At 35.8% G+C, this 20,554-nt stretch overlaps 3 protein-coding genes across 5 annotated transcripts; all 3 read right to left on the reverse strand.

Moving 5' to 3' along the window:
• Positions 1,762-6,250, reverse strand: LOC109710786 (probable beta-1,3-galactosyltransferase 8). 2 transcript variants are annotated; one of them, XM_020233541.1, is made up of 9 exons: positions 6,175-6,250; positions 5,862-6,062; positions 5,699-5,763; positions 5,366-5,559; positions 4,761-5,018; positions 4,356-4,443; positions 2,893-3,018; positions 2,545-2,654; positions 1,762-2,043 (listed from the first exon to the last, which is right to left on the reverse strand). In XM_020233541.1, exons 1-9 carry the CDS (start codon positions 6,175-6,177, stop codon positions 1,895-1,897), a joined length of 1,194 nt encoding a protein of 397 aa, XP_020089130.1. In that variant the 5' UTR covers positions 6,178-6,250; the 3' UTR covers positions 1,762-1,894. The 2 variants fall into 2 exon arrangements, with proteins under 2 accessions (XP_020089130.1, XP_020089129.1); XM_020233540.1 differs by lacking the exon at positions 6,175-6,250 and having other exon boundaries at positions 5,862-6,124.
• LOC109710904 (phytolongin Phyl1.1-like) lies at positions 9,134-10,896 on the reverse strand. 2 transcript variants are annotated; one of them, XM_020233711.1, is made up of 2 exons: positions 10,791-10,896; positions 9,134-10,360 (listed from the first exon to the last, which is right to left on the reverse strand). In XM_020233711.1, exon 2 carries the CDS (start codon positions 10,335-10,337, stop codon positions 9,519-9,521), a length of 819 nt encoding a protein of 272 aa, XP_020089300.1. In that variant the 5' UTR covers positions 10,338-10,360; positions 10,791-10,896; the 3' UTR covers positions 9,134-9,518. The 2 variants fall into 2 exon arrangements, with proteins under 2 accessions (XP_020089300.1, XP_020089299.1); XM_020233710.1 differs by having other exon boundaries at positions 9,134-10,365; positions 10,791-10,891.
• Positions 12,935-16,625, reverse strand: LOC109709897. The gene is made up of 5 exons (XM_020232265.1): positions 16,213-16,625; positions 15,148-15,218; positions 14,040-14,145; positions 13,780-13,912; positions 12,935-13,361 (listed from the first exon to the last, which is right to left on the reverse strand). Exons 1-5 carry the CDS (start codon positions 16,287-16,289, stop codon positions 13,197-13,199), a joined length of 552 nt encoding a protein of 183 aa, XP_020087854.1. The 5' UTR covers positions 16,290-16,625; the 3' UTR covers positions 12,935-13,196.

Genomic DNA, 20,554 nt, shown 5'->3' on the forward strand with positions numbered 1-20,554 from the left:
TGAGTTTCTTTTGGTGTGCATGTGTGATGGTCTCAGGTTATTAGGACTGAATAAAACTCATTTGTAAATATTGTTTGCTGGTTTTTAAATAAGGCATGGATATTGGGCCATTTCTCAAGGAATAGGCAACAGATTTTTTTTTTCCTTTTTTTTCATTTAATGTTCTAAGTGATGCCATATGATAAATATTTAGAGCACTTAGTTTTCTGTTTTTTTTTTTTATTTAATTATAGAAACCTTCCTCTGCACTTTATCCTATGTCTCAAATACTCTCCTAGCTATATAAAAAATTTACATAATATTAATCATGCACTTTGGTGTTCTATAAAATAGGTCCAATAATTTGAAATTTCTTTATTGTTGTATAAAATAGGTTCAATAATTTGAAAATTTCGTAATTTTTGATGGAAGTGCAGAGAGGATTTTTATAATTAAACTTTTTTTTAAAAATAAGCAATACTATCCATACATTTAGACTAGGGTGTAAGATATACACCCTAACTTTTGCGTGGATGGGATCATTGTCACATTAATTTTTAAGCAAACTTTAATTTGCTCTCACGTGGTTTAACGTATTTTTAGTTAGATACTCTTATGATTTGAAGTATTTTACTATAATATTCTGTTATTTTAGAGTTAGGGTTTAAGGTAGGGACTAGGGAAGTGTTTTATAATTAAACTTTTATAAAAAAAAAAAAAAAGCAATGCTACCAATGCACCCTCGACTACGGTGTAATATATACACCCTAGCCTTTGGGTGGATCGAATCAACCCATTTTTCACATTAATTTTTGTGAAAACTCCAATTTGCTCTGTTGTAGTTTAACGCATTTTTAGTTTGATATCACGTGGTTTAAAGTATTTCACTCTAATATCTTATAATTTTATTTTTATCTCACATTTAAAATGTCTTTAAGTAGGATACTAAATTGCTAAAATTTACAAACCAAAGTATAGTAAATTAATATATTTTACAAACCTCAGGAGCACAGATATAAGTCAGTAAAATACTACAATTTATTATCTCGTGGTTTGTAAAATATATCAATTTAGCACCCTATCTAACGGCAGGTCTTACCGACAAGATAAAAATAGAATCACAGAGTGGCAAAGTGCAATACTTCAAACCACAGGGTATCAAATTAAAAATGCGCTAAAACGCTTCAAAGCACAGGTAGAATAGGAGCATTTCACCACTTAAGGTAAGCATTTGTGGGAAGGACTTTTTTTTTTTTCTTTTTTTTCTTTTTTTTTTTTTTCTTTTGGGCCCATATCATTATTTGTCATCAGCTACCATCTGTGGTTGGTAAATTTAGTACAATGTAGAGATGATTCTCAATTTTAGCTTGTTAGATTTTGTGTTATTACTCCCTAATAGGGATTATCTTTTGAGTGTTTCATAATTCATATTATACTCTGTTTATTCAACTTCACTTGGTAGCAATCTTGTTATTTAATTTGTATGTCATGAACATTTCAAATTCAAATTATCAAACTGAACTTTTTCGCAAATTATTTGCATATGAAATCGTCTATAATACGCACCTTACATGCATTACTTTTGATTTTTGATGCCTCTAGCTTTCTCATACAGTGTTACATAAAAGATCAGGTTTGCAAAAGTTTCGCCTTCTTAGATTTTTTTTTTTTTTTTTCATACATTTTCTTACTCCGACATGGTGCAAATATTTAAATTTCACCCTTCAATCGACATTGATTTCCGCATAATATCGCATATGAAATTTGATTTGTTTGAAAATGAAGAACATAAATATTGTATCGTTTATTGCGATTAGCTGCATCTCGCATTCTACACCTCAAAAGTTTACATATAAAATCATTCGATTTCTAGAACATAATGAATGATGTGAAGGAAAACATAAATTCCGCGTTTCTAAAGAACCAGGTTCCAGACTGCTCCACCTGCTTCGCCGCAAGAGTTGTGCACATCCTTCATCCTCTCTACTGACTTGCAGATCCCGCTGCACGACCAGTCGAACGACGCCACGCACACGTTTCCTGCTTGCGTCTTCCACTCGCAATCTGTAAAATCGATCGACAGCGTAAAATCAAGCTGATTATCGTCTCTTTATGTCGATGGTTTAATTCTGTCAGATTTTACTACAATGTCAGTATCGTCGGCGATCATTTTGCTAACATAATCTCTCTAGTTGTCTCTTTGAAACTTTTAACTACAAAACTGAATCACTGAAGCGAATCGACGCATTTTGCAGCACCAACTCTTTGCTTCTTTGGATTCTGAGATCTGTGCTGATCATTTCTGGGCTTTACAAGTTCAGGATTCGAAACTGTTTTAACAAGTGAAAGATTGGGGGCCAAATCGAAGTCGGTCGATATTACGTTCTTGGATTATCCATAACTTGTTACACTATAACAATAATAATTGGCCTTAAATTAGATTGATTGATTCCAATTGTAAAATTTTGTTCCAACCTGTTGCTACAGTATAAGTAGGCCATAAGATGAGACCAATAAGGGGTCACACAATTTAGCAGTAAAAGCTACATATATAGTTTGATGTACCTGGAGGTGTTCCACAGCACATGCTCCTGTCGTCGACGTGCTCGACTTCTAAGCCGATAAACCACGAACCGAGAGATACGTCTTCGTTGGCGTACCGATGCAGAATCGGCCTGAAAATGATCGCAAAGTTGGTAGCTTTTTAACTCTTTTGTAGTATGATAAATTGATATAAATGAGGAATTTGTATTAGATTAATCAACTATGTTAAGTCTCTTTATGTGTATCATTGAAACACTTGAGTCTCTGAATTTATTTTAATTACAAGTTTTTAGGCATCTTTTAGAGCTTCATTATAAGTGATATGGAACATTAGAATAAGAAAAAAGAACATGTAATGATATATCTTACGCATTTATGGAGATATATGCAGCAAGGTCCTTAGAAATAGCATAAATTTGTCCTGTGGCATGCCTGAAGTACTTATTCCCTTCCTCTCCAAATTTCCAAAACTCAGGTTCATGGTATTTTACTCCTCTACAAGAGAGAGAAATATTAGCATAGCAAAATTTAGTTTTTTTTTTTTAAAAAAAAAAAAAACATGGAGACCTTCTCAACTATAAAACTATTCTGAAATAGCCCCCTCAACTTTTTTTTTTAAATGCTATCTATATATAAGGATGCAAACAGACTAGATCCGTGGGCAAGAGGAGTTCCTTATCTCCCACTCTATTTTTTATCGGGTCTATTCTGAAATAACCACCTCAATTTTTTTAAAAATTTTTAATGCTACCTGTATATAGTGATACAAACAGGCTAGATTCGTGGGCAGGGGGGATCCCTTATCTCCCGCTCTATTTCTTATCGAGTCTATTCTGAAATAACCCCTCAACTTTCTTTAAAATTTTTAATGCTACCTGTACATAGGGATACAAACAAGCTAGATTCGTGGGCAGGAGGGGTCCTCATCTCCCGCTCCATTTCTTATTGAGTCAGGATGGATTCATGGCGGATTAATTTTAATCTTATTTTTGGGCCCTACTTACGGCTCCATTCAGGGTGGATTAGAGCAGGAGTGGATTACGGCCCTGCCTTTTATTTTATTGACTTGGCAAATCGACGCAGGTTATATGTTTTTTTTAATATTTTTAATTTCCACTTACCGCCTCATTCGAGGCGGATCGGAATGGGAGCCCCAGCAACCCAGATCCATTTGCATCCCTACCTATATGCTTCGGTTGGCGTGTATATCATATACATCAATCCATCCAAGAAATGGAAAATATTCATTAATCACCTGACATGACTAAAATGTTATAACCTTTTTGTTGGATAAAAATTTTATAGACATAGTTGCCAAATAAAATTATTTGGGGATTGGGCGTCACTCCCCATTCGGACAATCCCCAAATAATTTTATTTGGAGACTATGTCCATAAAATTTGTCTCTTTTGGGTGTACCAGTAACATTTCCTCTTTTTTTTTTTATTCAGACTCCTTGATCCCTTTTTTTCTGAGTTTTATGTTTAATTAGTAAAAAAATTTCTCAAATCTAATGATTGCATTAGTTATTGACCATTAATTGACTGATTTTATTTGCTAAAAAATGATTAATGTCCTTGGATATTGTGAAATCATTGATGAATTTAATAAAATCTCCAAAATTCTTCGATTAAAATTATTTAATTTCAAATAATTACAAGTTAAAGAGGTCTCAATAAAAAGGAAAAAAAAGTTGAGGAGCCCATTTCAGAAACGTCTATAGTTTAGGGGTTCTCCATATATTTTCACCAAAAATTGAAAACCAATCCTGTGCATAAATTTAAATCCAATATGTCCTAATAAAAAGTTCATTAAAAAAAAAGAGTACTTACTTTTGGAAAAGAACTGGCCCTGATTTCATACAACCCATATATACTCTTTGTTTTGCTTTGTACTTGGCCAATTTACTTGCTAGCATACCTGCATTTATTTCCAAATTTAGAAGACCAAAATATTAGTGTTTTTTCGCGTATTTACCCTCTACAAATGTGCGAATTTACGCAAGTTACCCTACTATATATGTTAGTGTTTACATGCACATCCCTGAAAATCTTGTTTGTTCGCGTGCATAATATCTAAGAGTAGATATCATGCTAGGAGCATAACCCTGGCCTATGTTATTTGTTTGAATCGAAGAGCAAACCGATCGATCGATCGATCGATCGGTTTGCTTTGAGAATCAAAATTTTCCTTGAATTTCGACATAGTGAACTTTAAAGAAGTGGCTTAAACTTTACCGAGATTGACATGCACATCGTCGTCGACCTTGACATAGAAGTCGGCGTTCCATACCGACACCGCGGTGGAAAAGTATATTCTCGTCTTCGACGAGAGCTCGTTGTATCCTTCCACGTGATCCAGCCTAAAGAAGTCCTTTGTTTCTGCGTCCTCTGCGTCGATCGCGCGGTCGAGAGCTCCTCCTGGAATCCCGCTGTGCCCGATCACGAACCGTATGACGATTCCTTTCTCCTTCTCCAATCTTTTTAGCTTTGCACCTGTGTTGAAGTCCATAGGAATTTGATTCATCAGGTAAACCAGTTGTGTTCATCAAAGGTCCCGAAAATTCGTTCCTAAGAAGAACTAAAGACCTATTTGTTTCAGGTATTGCTTTTCCACAAGTGCTATTTGAGTAGTGTTACTTCAAAAAGCGCTCGTCTTACTAAGATCTTATTTTCGAGACTAAGACTCATGTTAGCTTTTTGCAATAGTAAAAAGCTTGATACTATTTGTTATTCAAAAGCAATTGTCTCCAAATGTGCATTAAAAAGTCAGTTACGTTGTAGTTCTGAATCTTCTGGTGAGGTGTATGTATATATATATATATAAAAAGATCAAGTTGTACCTCTAGGAACCCAAGTTTCTCGAAGCGAATCGCGCCTCTTCTTACTGCTGAACCCTGTGTTGATACCGATCACGACGAAAGCATTCTGCAAGCCCTTCGTAGACCCCATGGACGGAGAACCGGGACCGGTATACTTGCTAGTTCGAGCGACGGCTAGTTCCATCTCTAAGGAAGAGATAGACTTATCCAATGACCTAGAAAGGAGACCATGAAAAAAAAAAAAATTTCTCACAAGGAAAACATATATGCACTATATCTTAGAACATATCTATTGTATGCATGATGTATAAGTCTAGTTCATTCGCGGCGCGAACATGGAGAAGTTACACTCACTGGATTGCTTGATGAGTCTTTGTCACTTCATCCATTACATCTCTTTGGTTATCCTCACCTAGCCTCTATAAACATGTACCGAATCCGGTTAAAAAACATCACCAAAATTCAGCTTGTAAGTCGTTTAATTAGCTTGCGAAAGTGAACAGTTCGAGGGACTTACGCGCTTATGCTCGTGATCGTGAGCCAGAATCGACACCTTCGCGTGAGAATTTTTGCCTTTGCTCATGATCGCGAGCCCCGTTCGATTGCTGAAGAGTAAAGCTATGAAGAAACCCGCAACGCATAGTGAAAGAACTGCCCTTCCTGGCAGTGGCTTTCCCCGCGCTTTCTTCTCCAACTGCGGTTGCCTCTCGCTGACCGCCTTCACGAACTCGCGCATGGAGAACATTTCACAACAGAGAATTAGGGATCAACAAAAGGATCAAAAATGGATCTTAGTGAGTTAGTGAAAAACCATAGGAGAATATTTATACCATTTTAGTTTTCCTTTTAGGAGGGGGTGTGGAATTGAAAGATATTGATGCCTGAAGATGATATGCTAGTGTAGGAACTATGTCATGATTAGAAGTTACTACAAATTCTTTTGTTTNGGGGGGGGGGGGCACCAAAAGGACAATTGAAGTGGAAATATTAGGGTTTGGTCATCAATTAATACTTGGTGTAGGACAATTCTAATCCTTAACTGGAGCCTTTTCCTATTTTGCAATTTGATTAATTAGTTTCAGTTTGCAAGACTCTTTGTGTGAGCTTCTCTCATGCTTTGTACATGAGGTGCCCAAAAAAGATGGCATGGATGTAGTGCAACTATCAAGTGATCACCATTTATGAATGATATATATAAGTGAATTAATTAGCTATTTATTTACATACTGTTTACCGTTCTCTGATAGCTTAAGCTTTTGGACAATAACAGTTGTTTCGCAGGCTTTAACACAATTTTTATTATTATTACTAGCCAAGTGGCAAAGAAATTCAATGTTGGTCAAATGTTTTAGTTATATTCCTGAGATCCAATTGATGCATCTCTTTATTTTTGCCAGTTTTTTTCTTTTTTGTGGTACTTGAATCATCCCTCATTATTAACTTACTGTACTTCTTAAGGATACATGAATATTTTTGTTCAGCGTCTCTCTTTTACTTACTAAATAGTCGCGATAGATTGGCCGATCGACGGAGAGCAAGAAAGATGTTTTCAACTGCATAATATATGCGGTTCATAAAATATTTATCTCAAAATTTGATAAATTATCTTATGCAGTTCTAAAGTATAACTAAATTGTATATTAAGATTTCTAACAGCTTATTTGGGGAAAGTGAAGCAAACAATTTAGAAAAAGGGGAGAAAATATATGAGAATATCAAGTAACTTCTAAAATTATCGCGAATCAGGTTTTGTAGAAGTTGGGAAATTGATCAATTTATGGTACAGTACTCTTAGAGAGGTAAGAAGCACATCATGTGGGGGTTCATGATCACTTAAAAGCTAAAAAAAACTAGCTTCTTGGGAAAGCAGTTCCAGTATCTATGCCTATTTAACACCTGGAATAAGTTGAGAATCTGAGGTTAATTGCTCAGAATCTATTGAATGAATCCGAGAGTTTCCAAAAATTTACTTCCATGAGAAGTCGCAGTTTAGGCCGAGTAGTTCGAGAAGGGTAGAAGAGCAAGTTTGAAGGAAGATACTGGTGATGCCCTTTTGTTTCTTAACCTGATTTATCCAGCATATATAATTAATAATGAAGAGACCATGTATTTATTGATATGATATATATACAACATCTCAAAGCCTATATAACAAAAAATCATAAAAAAAAAAAAACCCACTAAAGTTGAAGATGTAATTCATTTCAAAATTCGTAATGATCTATGCATATAAGACAATTAGATATTGCAAATAATAAGCCAAATTTTATGCTAATGTAAGACACTTGACTTCGAACTTGAGACATCAAATAGTAATAACTATCAAATGCTTAGTCAACTGCGCTAGGAATAGGTTATATATGCACAATTGCGATAATGTATAATTGTGCTTAGAATGCTTTGAAAAGTAACAAAAGACACGTGCTGTAACAAAAAGTTAAAATAAACTTTTGAGGCGACAAGACAGAAGAACCAACTTACAATTTACGATCATATAGCTAGCAAGAAGCAGCTGTCAGGAGAATTTGGATGAAAATAAATGCCATATTTTGTTTTCTTCGAAAATCTCTACTCAAACTAGCACTTCTGTACAAGTACGAGACCATGTCCAAAAAGGCAAAGAAAGTACGCAAATTTTGCTGCTTTAGGTCCTGTTTGGATATTCGGACAAGTTATTCGGTAATAACTAGGGATGGCAATCAAGCTCATTGTTCACGAGCCAGCTCGTGTTGGGCTCGAGATGAGCTTAACATCGAATCGTTTGTTTAGTAAACAAGCCGAACATGAGCTGAATTTTTCAGCTCGTTTAATAAACAAGCCGAATACGAGCTGGGGTCAGCTCACTCTTGTTCGGTTCGATAACAGCTCGAATACATATATTTTATATTTATTAATTTATTTAATTTATATTTATATATATTAATATATATAAATAAATAATTATATATATTTTTATTATTTGATGTTTAGCATATATATATATATATAGAGAGAGAGAGAGAGAGAGAGAGAGAGAGAGAGAGAGAGAGAGAGAGTCTGGCTGGATACTATCGATAGTACCAAGCGTTTGATACTATAAAGTTTTCTGCCGTTGGATTTAACCCTTTGACTATTTTCAACCGTTAAATTATACTAATCAATCAATAACTCACTCAACCCCTGGGGGCCGGCCCATATTATTCTAATCGTATATTTTTTCATCCAAGGACCGAAAACTTAATAGCACTAATAACATGAGGCTATTGATAGTATTCCAGCCTAGTTCTATATAGAGTCTGGCTGGGATACTTTAATAGATAAGATTTTATAAATTTATTTTTTATATACATCTAATCTAATCTTTTTAAATTATTGTTCATTGACTAGCTCGTGAGCCACGAGCTAAATTTTTCGAGTTGATACTTTAATGAGCCAGATTAAACGAGCTGCGGTGGTGTTCGGCTAGTTGACACCCGTAGTAATAACTAGTATGGTACAGATATTTTCTTTCCCGGTTGTTATTACATGAATTTAATTTTAGAAAATTGTAATCTCCTCGTAAGTAAGAATTTCCAAAATAAGTCATTCGCTTTTGAGACATCCTTTTGTACTCTTTGTCGCTTGAGTAAACAAATAAGATATGCTGAATAAAATGCCCGTGCATCCAAACAGACCCTTATTTACGGCTTAAAACTTAATTATGCCTCGCCGCATCGATTAAACACCTGAGAAAATACTCTTTAATCAGGCAACACTACTTGTGGAAGAAACTGAATTCAAATAGAGTGCAGCAAAAGCATGAAATCAATCTATAAAAAGAGGATACACATCAAATTCAGCTTATATTCTCCATTATCATTCTACACCAATTCCTGTTCGAGTAAATGCGCAAAAGCTTCACAGTAGGAAGTGAAACAAGAGAAAAGGAGCAGCAACACATACCATGCTTATGTAATACTACAATACATCTATGCACAAAGGATTGAACCAATTACACATTTTTCGCAATGGCGAACCTTCACCGCGCCAAGTGAATCTCCGTGTATGATACCCTGTTCACTCTTGTCGATCAGTTGGTAGGTATTTGACTGTTTCTTTTCAACAAAGAAAAATTTCGACTCGTGCAAATCGAACAAATTCCTGTACTTCCATTTCTCAAAGAACCTGCAATGGTTTTATTCATTTAAAGATCCTTCTATGTACCTGAAAGACACTGGAAGCCCTTGCAAACCCCCAACCAAACACCGAACAACACCAAGCACAAGATAATATCGACCGCGACAACGATCTTCACATGTCGCCACCATAGCCTCTTGCCCGACTGCTGTCGACGAGTCCTATTCGAGCTCGAGCTCCTCTCGATCGACATACCTCCTCCCTCTTGTACCGGCATATTAATCTTGATGGATCTATTAGCGTGGTCTTCTGCGACGCCCGCCTCATCGACTGGCTTCTCCTTCATCTTCTTCCTGTCCGTCTTGCTGCCGCTCTTCACCAGCAAAGGCGCCTTAGATGACGTCGATCCATCGCCCGTGTCGCCCTCTTCGCAAATCTCGTAGTCGAGAAACGAGGATCGAGGCATCTTCTCGAGCGAAGTAATCAGCCTTTGAATGATCGGCACCAACGTGTCGTGAAACCCGTTTTTGGAGGCGTTTTCGAATCCCTCGCGAATGTGCTTCAAGAAACGAAGGGTGCCCAAGTTGCCCACACTAGGGTCGACGATTGCAAAGTAGGTGTAATTGTCGACCATCAAGTACCCGAAAGTCCGTATGCCGACCGTGTGGAAGAACCATTTGTGGTGCGGCGGGGTGTGCTCGAGGCACAGGGCGGCTAGGGTTTCGAGCTCGCGGCCCTTGGTGTTGTATGAGTAGAGAATTTTACTCCCCTTGGCGACGCAGCAGTAGACCGTGTTGTCCACCGAGGAATTCATCGGCGAGCTCTCCTCGATCTCTACTTCTATATGCTTCGAAAGAGGCGAAACGAGCTTCACGGATTTGGAACGGCGGGGATTCATCAATGTTCTTGGCTTCAAAAGGCCTATCCTTTACCATCAAAATCTCAAATTTTATTAGGGTTTTTCTCTACAAAGCTCTACCAGATCATCAAGGTTTCATGTTTACCTCCAACCCTAAAAGATTGGGCTTTTCACAACTAGGGTTTTAAACCAAGTCCACAAGACACAACACCCAAAACGCAAAACTGAAACCCCTGGGGATCACATGCAAAATTTTGACGAGAAATACGCCCTTTTTGTACTGGATTCGCCAAGATTCAAGCCCAAAAGATGATCAAATCAAAAAACCCGCACGATTTCAACAACAACAACAACAGACGATCAAAAATCCCTAATTCTCGCATCAAATTCGAGCTACAAATCGAAGAAAGCATACGCTGCGAATCGAGCTGGGGATTGGAGAGGGAGTTTTGGATCGAGCAGGGCTAGGGTTTCGAGAGTGGGATTTGGTACCTCGGATCGATCGCGCGAAGAAGAAGAGGAGGAGGAGGAGGAAGAGGACGAAGACCAGGGTCGACGCGCGCCGTTTTTAGCAGTTGCGTTGAACGCGGCACCCAAATGGATACAGGTAATAGGATATCATAAAGAATAGAGGTAAAATTGCATAAAGATCCTCTAAATTATAGGATATTTATTAAGGATTAAATACTCACTTTTTTACACTTTCTTTCTCACTTTTGAAATTTTTTTTTTTTTCCTCAAAATTTTAGAGATACTTTTAGGAGGTTATGGTGGTAATGGAGAAGGCAAAATGATCAAATTACTTTTATACTTTATTTTTTAATATGTTTTTTTACTATTTTAAAAGTATATTCGGTATAAATTAAATGAAATAGATAGAACACTGAGTGAGCGCGACGGATGGATGCAAAGTGTATCAAGCTAAAATTTTGAAGAAATAAAATATAAAATTTTAAAAGTTATGAGGAGATATTTACAAAAAGGTTTTCTGGATTTTAGCCATATTTAGGAATAAGCGTTTTAGCTTTATTATTTTTCTATAAAACTTTTATGAATTATAAACCATTTTGAATTAAGCTAATTATTTATTTTAATAAACTTATAGTTACGAGACTTATATGAAATATACCAAGTAAATCTGCGAATATAAATACCGCATTTAAATTTTAAAATTAAAATACTGTTGACTAATTTGAATTGAACAAATTAAAGAGTTGAATAGTGAAATCAAAATTTTAAAAGATTGGGTCAAAATGGTCGATAGGTATGATTAATACGTTTTTACCCAAATTTTTTTAAGGATTAATTGCATCATTGACCCTGAACCTTCACGCAATTTTTTCGGTTGGCATTTTTTCACCCTCAACTCTTTAAGATTGATCGTATCATTCTCAAATTTTGTTTTTTTTTTTCATTAAAATTTCTCAAATTAGCATATGTTTTTATTAAATTTTTTTTTTTATCTCTTTTCTTCTGTAATTGACTTGGACACCACTGGAGGTGAAGTTAATTATAATATTTTAAATAAAAAATTACGGTCAATTTAATTTACAGCGAATCAAACAATCGTGCACCAAATGATTGGAATAAAACCCAAAAAAAATAAAAAAGTCAATTTAGGCATAATTGAAAAGGACCAGTTTGGTCTATATTCAGGTATTGGTTATTTTCATGTACCCCACGATTATTTCAAATATATTTATCATATTTATGTTATTTTCATAATTTGGGGCAATGAATTATGCTCTCTAAGAAAATAAAGGGGGAAAAAAAAAGACATAAATGTATTTTGCTTGTTCAAAAACCGAAGGAAAGAAAAAGGCAAAGGAAAATAAAAATATTTCTTCACATTTTAAATTTTAAAAATTATTTTTTAATAAAAATTAATATAATTACGGTATAATAAAATTGCAAAATATCTAAACAGATTCTCACTATTTTTTAAGATCAGTTCGCGGTGCAACGCATCCTCCCTAATTTCGCTTTCAAATCAATAAATCAATGTCCCGCTTTGAATTATTACTAAAATTAAAGAGTATGAGATCTGGTCGAATAGATACGGTGCACATGATGATGTGGTGCACCTGGTGCACACAGTTGTACATTCTAGGGCTGCCAACTCGTGCCACGAACTCGAGCACCTACGAGAGCCATCGGTGCTTCCAATTTTTTAGCTCTTGAATTTGGATCCAAACTTTTGGCCCTTAGATCATAGGACCTCAAAAGTGAATAATCGCGGTTCAATATGAATATTCGAGCTATATCGAGCCGAATGTGTAAGAGCTGGTCCCAACTCGTGTACAACTCAGTTAAAATACCGAGCCGAAAAATTTAACTCGTGCTCGACTTGTTTATTAGACGAGCGATTCGGTCTCCAGCCCATATCAAGTCGAACATGAGACGACTCACGAACCGAAAGCTTTATTCTCACCGTGGATCTTAATTTTAGCTTTACTACTATCACTACAGCTAATCTATAATTATAATTCTATCATTTATACTCTTATTTACGGCAAAATGCATAGCGAGATGGAGTATACAGAGAATAGTTTATTAGTGCGTCCTTTTTTTCTGAGTCGAACTTAGTTTGTAAATATGTATTTTCTTTTTAAGCCATTCCTTTTAAAGCATTACGGTTACCATTTTAATACAAAATACATTCAACTCCATATTCTAAGCTCTACATTGAGACATAATTCCAACTGATTTAGGAAGCTAAAAAAAAGAAAAAGAAAAAGGAAAACTATACAAAGAGTTATGTTACGAATTGAAAAATACATGTTACGAGTGTCGAGGAAAAACAATGGTTTTCCACAGAGGCGCAAAACACATGTTTGAACAGCTATTCTCAAAAAGCACTTATGCAAAAAGCAATAACCGGACCGAACGGGAGAAGAACTAAAGGTCCCTTACCTTGATCGTGGTCTCCGCGTTGCGGATGAGCGGCTCGTCGCGGGTTGAAGGATTAGGTCGGAACTTGCGGACCAAAAATTTGAAGCATGGAATGAGCACTAAATAGAGAGATCCGAGGACGAACGGTGCGGCAACGGTCCAACCAAGCAACTGGCAAGAAACAAAGTTCCAGAAGGTTTAGTCGAGCTTCCGTAGCGAGTAAGAGAAAACTTGTGAACAAGCAAATATATATATATATATAGAGAGAGAGAGAGAGAGAGAGAGAGAGAGAATTGGGCTTTAATGTTTCTAATAGCACTAAGTTATTAGTGTTTGTGTGCTTTTAGAAGTACGATGGCCTCCGTATTATCAAGTCGCAAACAGAGATGCATATCAAAATTGGTTCATTTCCGAAAACGGAAAAGGAAACAAGGATCAGCTCCTAGAATTTACAACTCTTAATTTGTTACACAAAATGCATCAAATGAACAACCCACATTCACCTGAAAGGATTTATGATGAGGAACAGATATTTATGAACAAAATGAGGAAGTTTTTGGCGGATTACGCAGAGGGCTTGGGTACTAACCGCATGGAATACAGCGACTAGAACTTCTCTTGAGGCCTCTCCGAACACAACCTTTCTCAATGCATCAGACGTTAACGGAAAGTGAGGGCCGTGAGAAATAGCTTCGCCCAAGCGCAAGAACGGTATCACCAAACTTGACAAAACACCAAACCAAAAATTAGAGTTGAAAAAAAAAAGAAGAATCTGATACATAGTTGTTCGTGAAATATTGAATTATACATGGAATATGGTATTTATAAATGACAAACGGCGTGAATTACCTTAACTCGACTGGGGTAGCAACAAAGTTAGCAAGCATTACAGTTGGAGCATGACAACGATGTCTTAGAACAGCGATGGCCATCACACAGAGAAATACGGTCACCCCTGTTATTGCAAAAATACATGCCAGAATTAAGGAGGTAGTGAACACGCATCTAAGAAGTACAATGCAGAAGATGTGCAACAACGTAAATTTGTCGGTGCGAGCGCAATGTGTCAAGGTAACGATTCTACATTCTGAACAAATTTGCAAGACTTAAACAAAAAATCAATATATTCTTAAAATGCTGAGAAGACAAACTATAGCTCTATAAATGTCATTCATTTCGCAAGCATATCCTCAGAGGGTCGCTTCGAGCTTCAATAAAACTGGAAAATAGCTAAAAAGAGAGCATCATACTTCTCTACAATGGTGAAATTTGCCTTCACTAGTACAGGAGGAGGACGCAATGGAGTATAAATTTGCGCAATTCTATCAAAGAAAAGCGATGCAACTTGTAACTGCTTAGATCAAATTTAGTTATGGTTATGACCGAGCTGAATCAGATTTAACTTATTTTGGGTCACTCGCTATTAAAACTTCTATATTTCTTCTCAGTATCTTGCATAGTGGTGTTACAAAGTTCTAGTGTGAGTTAAATTCCTGAGTATGAGGAGATGGAATGGAATGCCTTACACAGTAATGCCATATTTTGAAGAGGTAAAGAAATATGCAATACAGGTTTATGGTGTTACTCCAATGAATTCGGCTATTATTTCAAGATACGCAAAACCCAGAACCCCTCCAAAATAGGATAGATGTTAAACTTCAACAACACAAGCCATCAGTGAGAAAGAACTCTCCTTTATTGTCAAACAATTTAAATTTATATATGAGAGTTTTAGCCACACAAGAGACGTGTCGAATACCCGTACCATTTTTACAAAATTTGAAGCAGGCAGTTTTGAACAATTTCTACATTTCAGGATGAAATGATTTTCCTGTCGTTCATTTGAAAAAGAGTACATAAATCAATCACTCGAGTACGCAAACATCTCCGCAAATTATCCAAGAGGTTCAAAAGTTATGAATGCATATCCAGATGCAAATGCGAATCAAGAACATACCGCATATCGGGAACAATCCTAATGTCAAGCCCAGCGCTGTCGAAAATGCCAATTGCTTCGGTTCTGCTCCCCTACCAAAAAAAAAAGAAAAATGCATCAGCAGAAAGCATAAAAAACCTAGAGAATAAATCAAACTACCATCGGCCGCTAAACTACTGTGCGAGTTTCACTTTGATTTCCAAACTTTCAAATGTTCCGATGTTAGTACCGACCAAAGCCGCCAACTTCCATTGCAGCGGAAGACGGAAATCTGACGCGGCATGCCAAGCGTTTAAATAGCAATGCAAGATAGCCGCAATAGTAAAGGCGTTAATTGTGCGAATCAAGAAGGCTTTTGGCACGCACGCATAATCGAAGAGCTTATGAATACTGACTTAGGCATGTCACGACGGAGTTGACGGCTGGACTAAGATCGGAACCTTTCGAAGGTTCGAGCATCTTCCTAGTACAACAAATCAAATTTCAGGGGCCAAAGTATAACTGGAACAACAGTTTAAGAACAAATTGTGTAATTTACGCTAGAAAATGGGATCATCATCAATACGGGCCTGTTTATTTGCCCGTAAGTGATTTTCAGGTTGAAAATGAATTTCAGACACAATCTTTTGACTTTGGAACTGCAATTATCTCACATTTTATTATTTATTTTACTGAAAATTTTCACACTTGCGCGTAAAAGTATGAAAAAATAGTTACAAAAAATCATTTTTTTTTAATTTTTTTTTTTCTATTTTCATTCTCTCCCGTAATCGACTTCGACATTATCCAGAGCGAAGTCAATTACAATATTTTTTGAGCGAATTTAATTTACAGTCGAAAACTGCTTCACCCCCACTTCTAGTTTCGCTCACCATTTGCTTGTGAAAATGCCTGAATGAGCTAAATTGTTCAGAACTATAAAATTAAACAAAATCGCCATTAAATCGAATAAAATCTCTAATTTAATTAATACAAATTAAAAAAAAAATTGCTAAGATAAAAAGAAATAAGGAACGCCAATAAATGAAATGAGAACTAATTGGAACCCTAGAACAAAAATATAAAAGAAAAAAAAAAGGAGATTACCTTTTCAGAATTTGGAGGAGTGGATCCGCGACCTTCCTTTTGAACCATGGCGCAATTCCGAATCCCCAAAGTGGCATTTTTTTTCTTTTTTTTTTGCTCACAAGCCCCTCAAATTGATTAAATTCCCAAAATCTCTCCTTCCCCTTCTAATGATAAGGAGAAGCGCTCTCTCTCTCTCTTCTTTCTCTCTCTAAGAATTTTTGGATCGTCGAAAAGCATTTTAGAGGTGGGTGATCTCGGAGGAGCTTAGTGGGAGGTAGATGACGTGGCAATGGTACGGCCGTTGGATCAAGAAAGTTCGTATCGATCGACGGAGGGGGAGCCACCGAGTAGTAACAGAAGGGTAAAATGTACGGAGATCCCTTCAAGTATAAGCAATTTCGATATGGCTTCTCTTCACTTCCCTTTTTTCAAAAAAAAAAAAAAACAAAACCTCTCCTAAACATTATCAAATAGTTTAGACTAATTTGCATAAGAAATCAGTAAGTTTTGAACTTTTGCAAAATTAAACCGCCTTTTCCGATTTTGTATATTCGGGCTAAATATTTACCAAACCGACCAAAATATTCTTATTTCTTTCTCTCTTTTTTTTTTTCTTCATTTTTTTTTTTTTCTCTCCGACCCTTATCGCTTCATCCACTGCCTCTGCGGCCTCTGCGACGGTAACGAGGATGGCGCCATCTTCTCTTCTCCATCCCTCCTCTGCCGGTGCAGGCGGCCCTCTGCGACAGTAATGAGGGTGGCGTCGCCTCCTCTTCCTCCGCATCCTCCTCCACTGGCGTCGTAGAAGGAGGAGAACTCAAAATAGGCCCAGGTAAGAGCAGAGCGGACGGAGACAATGAGGTTATTTCTGAGACGCCAAATAATACTATTTCCTATGAAACTATGCAATGGAATTTTATTATAACCTAAAATAAAATTCTTTGTACTTCATTTCAACCAATTAGAAATTTTTAATATAAAAATATAAACTAATATTTTATAATGCTTTAGAACAATACTTTTAAAAATAAAAGAGACAAACGAGTACTATAGAAAATTAACTGAAAATTAAAATCTATATATTCGAGTGAGGACACCTATTGTAAATCAACCATATTAGCGAGTACATCAGGACAGTAGAGTGTTCGAGTATTGTAGGTAGTATCGCTCTTTTCTTATCTTTAAGCCACTTTAATTCATTTCTTTCGCTTTTATTTTATTATAATAAAATGTAGGATAAATTATGGTATGATTTATTTTAGGATAAAAATATATATAAATTCAAAATGAAGCATGATCACTAACTTGAGGGTTAGTAGTCAATTCATAAGTAACATAGTAGGGTAAATTGCACTGCTACCTCCTGAACTTTTGGGAAGTTTCACTTAACTCCCCAAATTTCTAAAATAGACATCTAACACCCTAAACTCTAATATTTCATTCGTTTTACCCCTTCCGTTAGTTTTCGGTTAACGAAACTTGACGGAAAACTGACGGAAGAGATAATATGAATGAAATATTAGAGTATAGGATGTTAGATGTCCATTTTAGAAGTTCGAGGGGTAAAGTGAAACTTTACCAAAAGTTCAGAATGTAACAATATAATTTATCCATTTTCATATCAAAGAGTGTAATGTTTATATTAAACAATGCAATTTTTTATAAAACAGTGCAATTTTTTTAACAATGCAATATTCATCTTCTTCTTCTTTTTTCTCTGATTCTTAAATTTTCGATAGCAGCAACGATATATAATAGTCTTTTAAAAGAGATTTTTTTTTATTTTTTTAACTTTTTATTCTTGTTTTTTTTTTCTTATGTATCTTTGTTCACTTCTTAGAGATAGGCATTTTCTTTTTTCCTCACTCTTACAGGCGGCGAGCATCTCCTCAACAACGACCTCATCACCTCCGTCTACTCAACCCTCATCTCGGCCAGCTTCTAGTTCTTCTTCTCCTTCTTCAGCGCCGGCAGAGGCGGAAAAGGCGACGCCATTTTAGTTACTGTCGTCGAGGGTCGCCGGCGCCCGTGGTGGAGGAGATAAAGGAAAAGAATGGGGCACCACCCTCGTTACCGTCGCCGAGGGCCGCAGAGGCGGTGGAGGACCCGATAAGGGTCAGAGAGAAAAAAAGAAAAAAAAACGAGAGAGAAACAGATAAAAATATTTTGGTCAATTTGTTGAAAATTCCTAACGAATCTGTAAAATCGAGAAAGACGCCCAATTTTGCAAAAGCTCAAAACTTGTAAATTTTTATGCAAATTGATCAATAGTTTAATAAGCCCTCTTTCTTAACGTCTTTTTCTATTCTTGATATTTATTTCCATCGGTGAGAAAAATAGTAATAGTAATATTTTCAAACTTTATAATATTGCCTATAAAATAAGTTGGTCGCTGTTCGATTAGTTACTCGACTTAAAGGAAAGGACCGAATTAAAAACTATTTAATAAATTTTAGGAGATCTAATTGCTGATTAAAACTGCACAAAATACCCAGATATACCATACTCGATCCGGACCTTATTCAGACCCTATCCAACCCGGAATTAGACCCAATAAAAATTGTATACTATACCGGTAAAAAAAATTATCTATTAAAGTTCGGGTATGGATCCAGATACGTTATACTCATATCTAATTTGGACCCGACCCGAATTCAATCTTTTAATGGGTAGGATCCAATAAAGAGTTTTCAAATCTAGACCCGGAACTGTACTCAGACATGGATCCGGTGAAATACCCAATAGTAAATAAAAATATTTGAAATTGAGAAATCAATTTCAATAGAACTTATAGATGAAGGGTTTTTGTACATTTTCATCATAATAAAAACCTTAGTTGCTCTAGTTTACTTTTTTTTATTTTTTTTATTTTACTTATTTTTTTTAATTCTAGCTGTTTACTGCTCGAATCTTTTTTTTGAGTGAATTTTATTAAACTGAATGCAACTAATTAGAACACTAGCCTTTTATAGTGAGAGGTTGATGATTTGTCCATATACTATTTAATAAAATTTATAAAAAATATATGCATACGAGTATCTGTACCCGATCTATATCCGGTCTTAAGCAGGTAATATAAGGATAGTTACTATCCAAATCCGTTCAAATAGATTCAATAGGCATATTATTAACTTAAGTACTAAGATCCAGATCCAATTTAAAGTTAAATAGGTAGGATATCTTTTTTTTCCTATCCATTTTTTTTTAGGGTACAGGTACAGTATATTAATTACTGTATATTAATTACTCAGATCTAATCCGGTCCACGGACACCTTAGTTGTTGATATTGAAAGTTTAAGAGATCGTTCAGAAAAGCTCTAAATTCAGGAAATGTTTGCACATTCTTTAGCGTGGAGTAGAGCAGTTTGGTAGCTCGCAAGGCTTATGTTTGCGAGAAATCTCTAGCCAGCCTTTTCGTCGTTCGACCATCACATTATTTCAAATTTCAAAAACTTATCAATTTATTTCAACACTTCATCATAATTCAGATTCCGTCCCTCAGGACCAACAAGGGGTAGCACAGGATGGACCTAAGAATGCCAATATTAGTACGGATCATACAGAAATATAACTCGATTATTCAAAAAAAAAAGTACGGTGTGGCACTTAAACCATAGTAATGCAATATCTTTCTATTAAAATTTGTACTTTAATAATATGACTTTTGAGCTTTGTCATCGGTACAAAAGTTATATTCTGTCGATATTTTATTATCACGATGCATATACTGTTCATGTTTATGAATACTTAAATTAACTAGCATCCAATCCAAACTCTTAAGGACCAAAAGTCCAGCTAACAACAATAATACAACTAGGGCTCACCAGAGGAAAGCTAACTAATACACAACCTGTTGAAGCAAGAGCTATACAGTAACTGAACCCCAAAACAAAATAATAAAGAGACAATCTTTTAATGGTGACTAAGATCACATTTCTCTTTTGTCCTTCCATGCACAAAATGACATGTGCCCCTGCACATGAAGGGCTCTAGTAGTTCATTATTATTATATGTGTGGAAGTAGAGAATGTAGTAGAATCCAAAGCTAAACCACCTGGTGCAATCTCCATCAGGATTCCCTATGTCTCTAAATATAAGAAAATGTAGTACAGTATAGAGATAGCATGCTAAAACTGAATCAGTATATGAGAGTGAGAGAGAGACCCACTACTGGTTTAATTTAAATGTTAAATTTGAAGTTTCTGCTACAATAACGAAACGAGATGTAATTTGGACGGAAAAGGAGGGAGAACTCCCTGATTGCTTTCAAAACTTTATGCCCTTTTTTTTTTTTTTCTATTTTAGTCTCCAACTACTTACTTTTTGCAATCAAATCATTGTTGTCAACTAGTTAATTAT

The sequence above is a fragment of the Ananas comosus genome, linkage group 5, assembly GCF_001540865.1.
Source record: "Ananas comosus cultivar F153 linkage group 5, ASM154086v1, whole genome shotgun sequence".
In the NCBI taxonomy this organism is placed as follows: domain Eukaryota; kingdom Viridiplantae; phylum Streptophyta; class Magnoliopsida; order Poales; family Bromeliaceae; genus Ananas; species Ananas comosus.

What these genes read in the sequence shown, in the direction of transcription:
- LOC109710904 (XM_020233711.1), bottom strand. Translation starts at nt 10,337, where the DNA reads ATGAATCCCCGCCGTTCCAAATCCGTGAAGCTCGTTTCGCCTCTTTCG.
- LOC109710786 (XM_020233540.1), bottom strand. Translation starts at nt 6,089, where the DNA reads ATGTTCTCCATGCGCGAGTTCGTGAAGGCGGTCAGCGAGAGGCAACCG. An exon ending in ACGATCACGAGCATAAGCGC is followed by an intron (nt 5,764 to 5,861) that starts GTAAGTCCCTCG and finishes ACATGTTTATAG; the next exon opens with AGGCTAGGTGAGGATAACCA. An exon ending in AGAAACTTGGGTTCCTAGAG is followed by an intron (nt 5,019 to 5,365) that starts GTACAACTTGAT and finishes ACTTCAACACAG; the next exon opens with GTGCAAAGCTAAAAAGATTG.
- LOC109709897 (XM_020232265.1), bottom strand. Translation starts at nt 16,289, where the DNA reads ATGCCACTTTGGGGATTCGGAATTGCGCCATGGTTCAAAAGGAAGGTC. An exon ending in GCTACCCCAGTCGAGTTAAG is followed by an intron (nt 13,913 to 14,039) that starts GTAATTCACGCC and finishes TGTTTTGTCAAG; the next exon opens with TTTGGTGATACCGTTCTTGC. An exon ending in TAGTCGCTGTATTCCATGCG is followed by an intron (nt 13,362 to 13,779) that starts GTTAGTACCCAA and finishes GTTTCTTGCCAG; the next exon opens with TTGCTTGGTTGGACCGTTGC.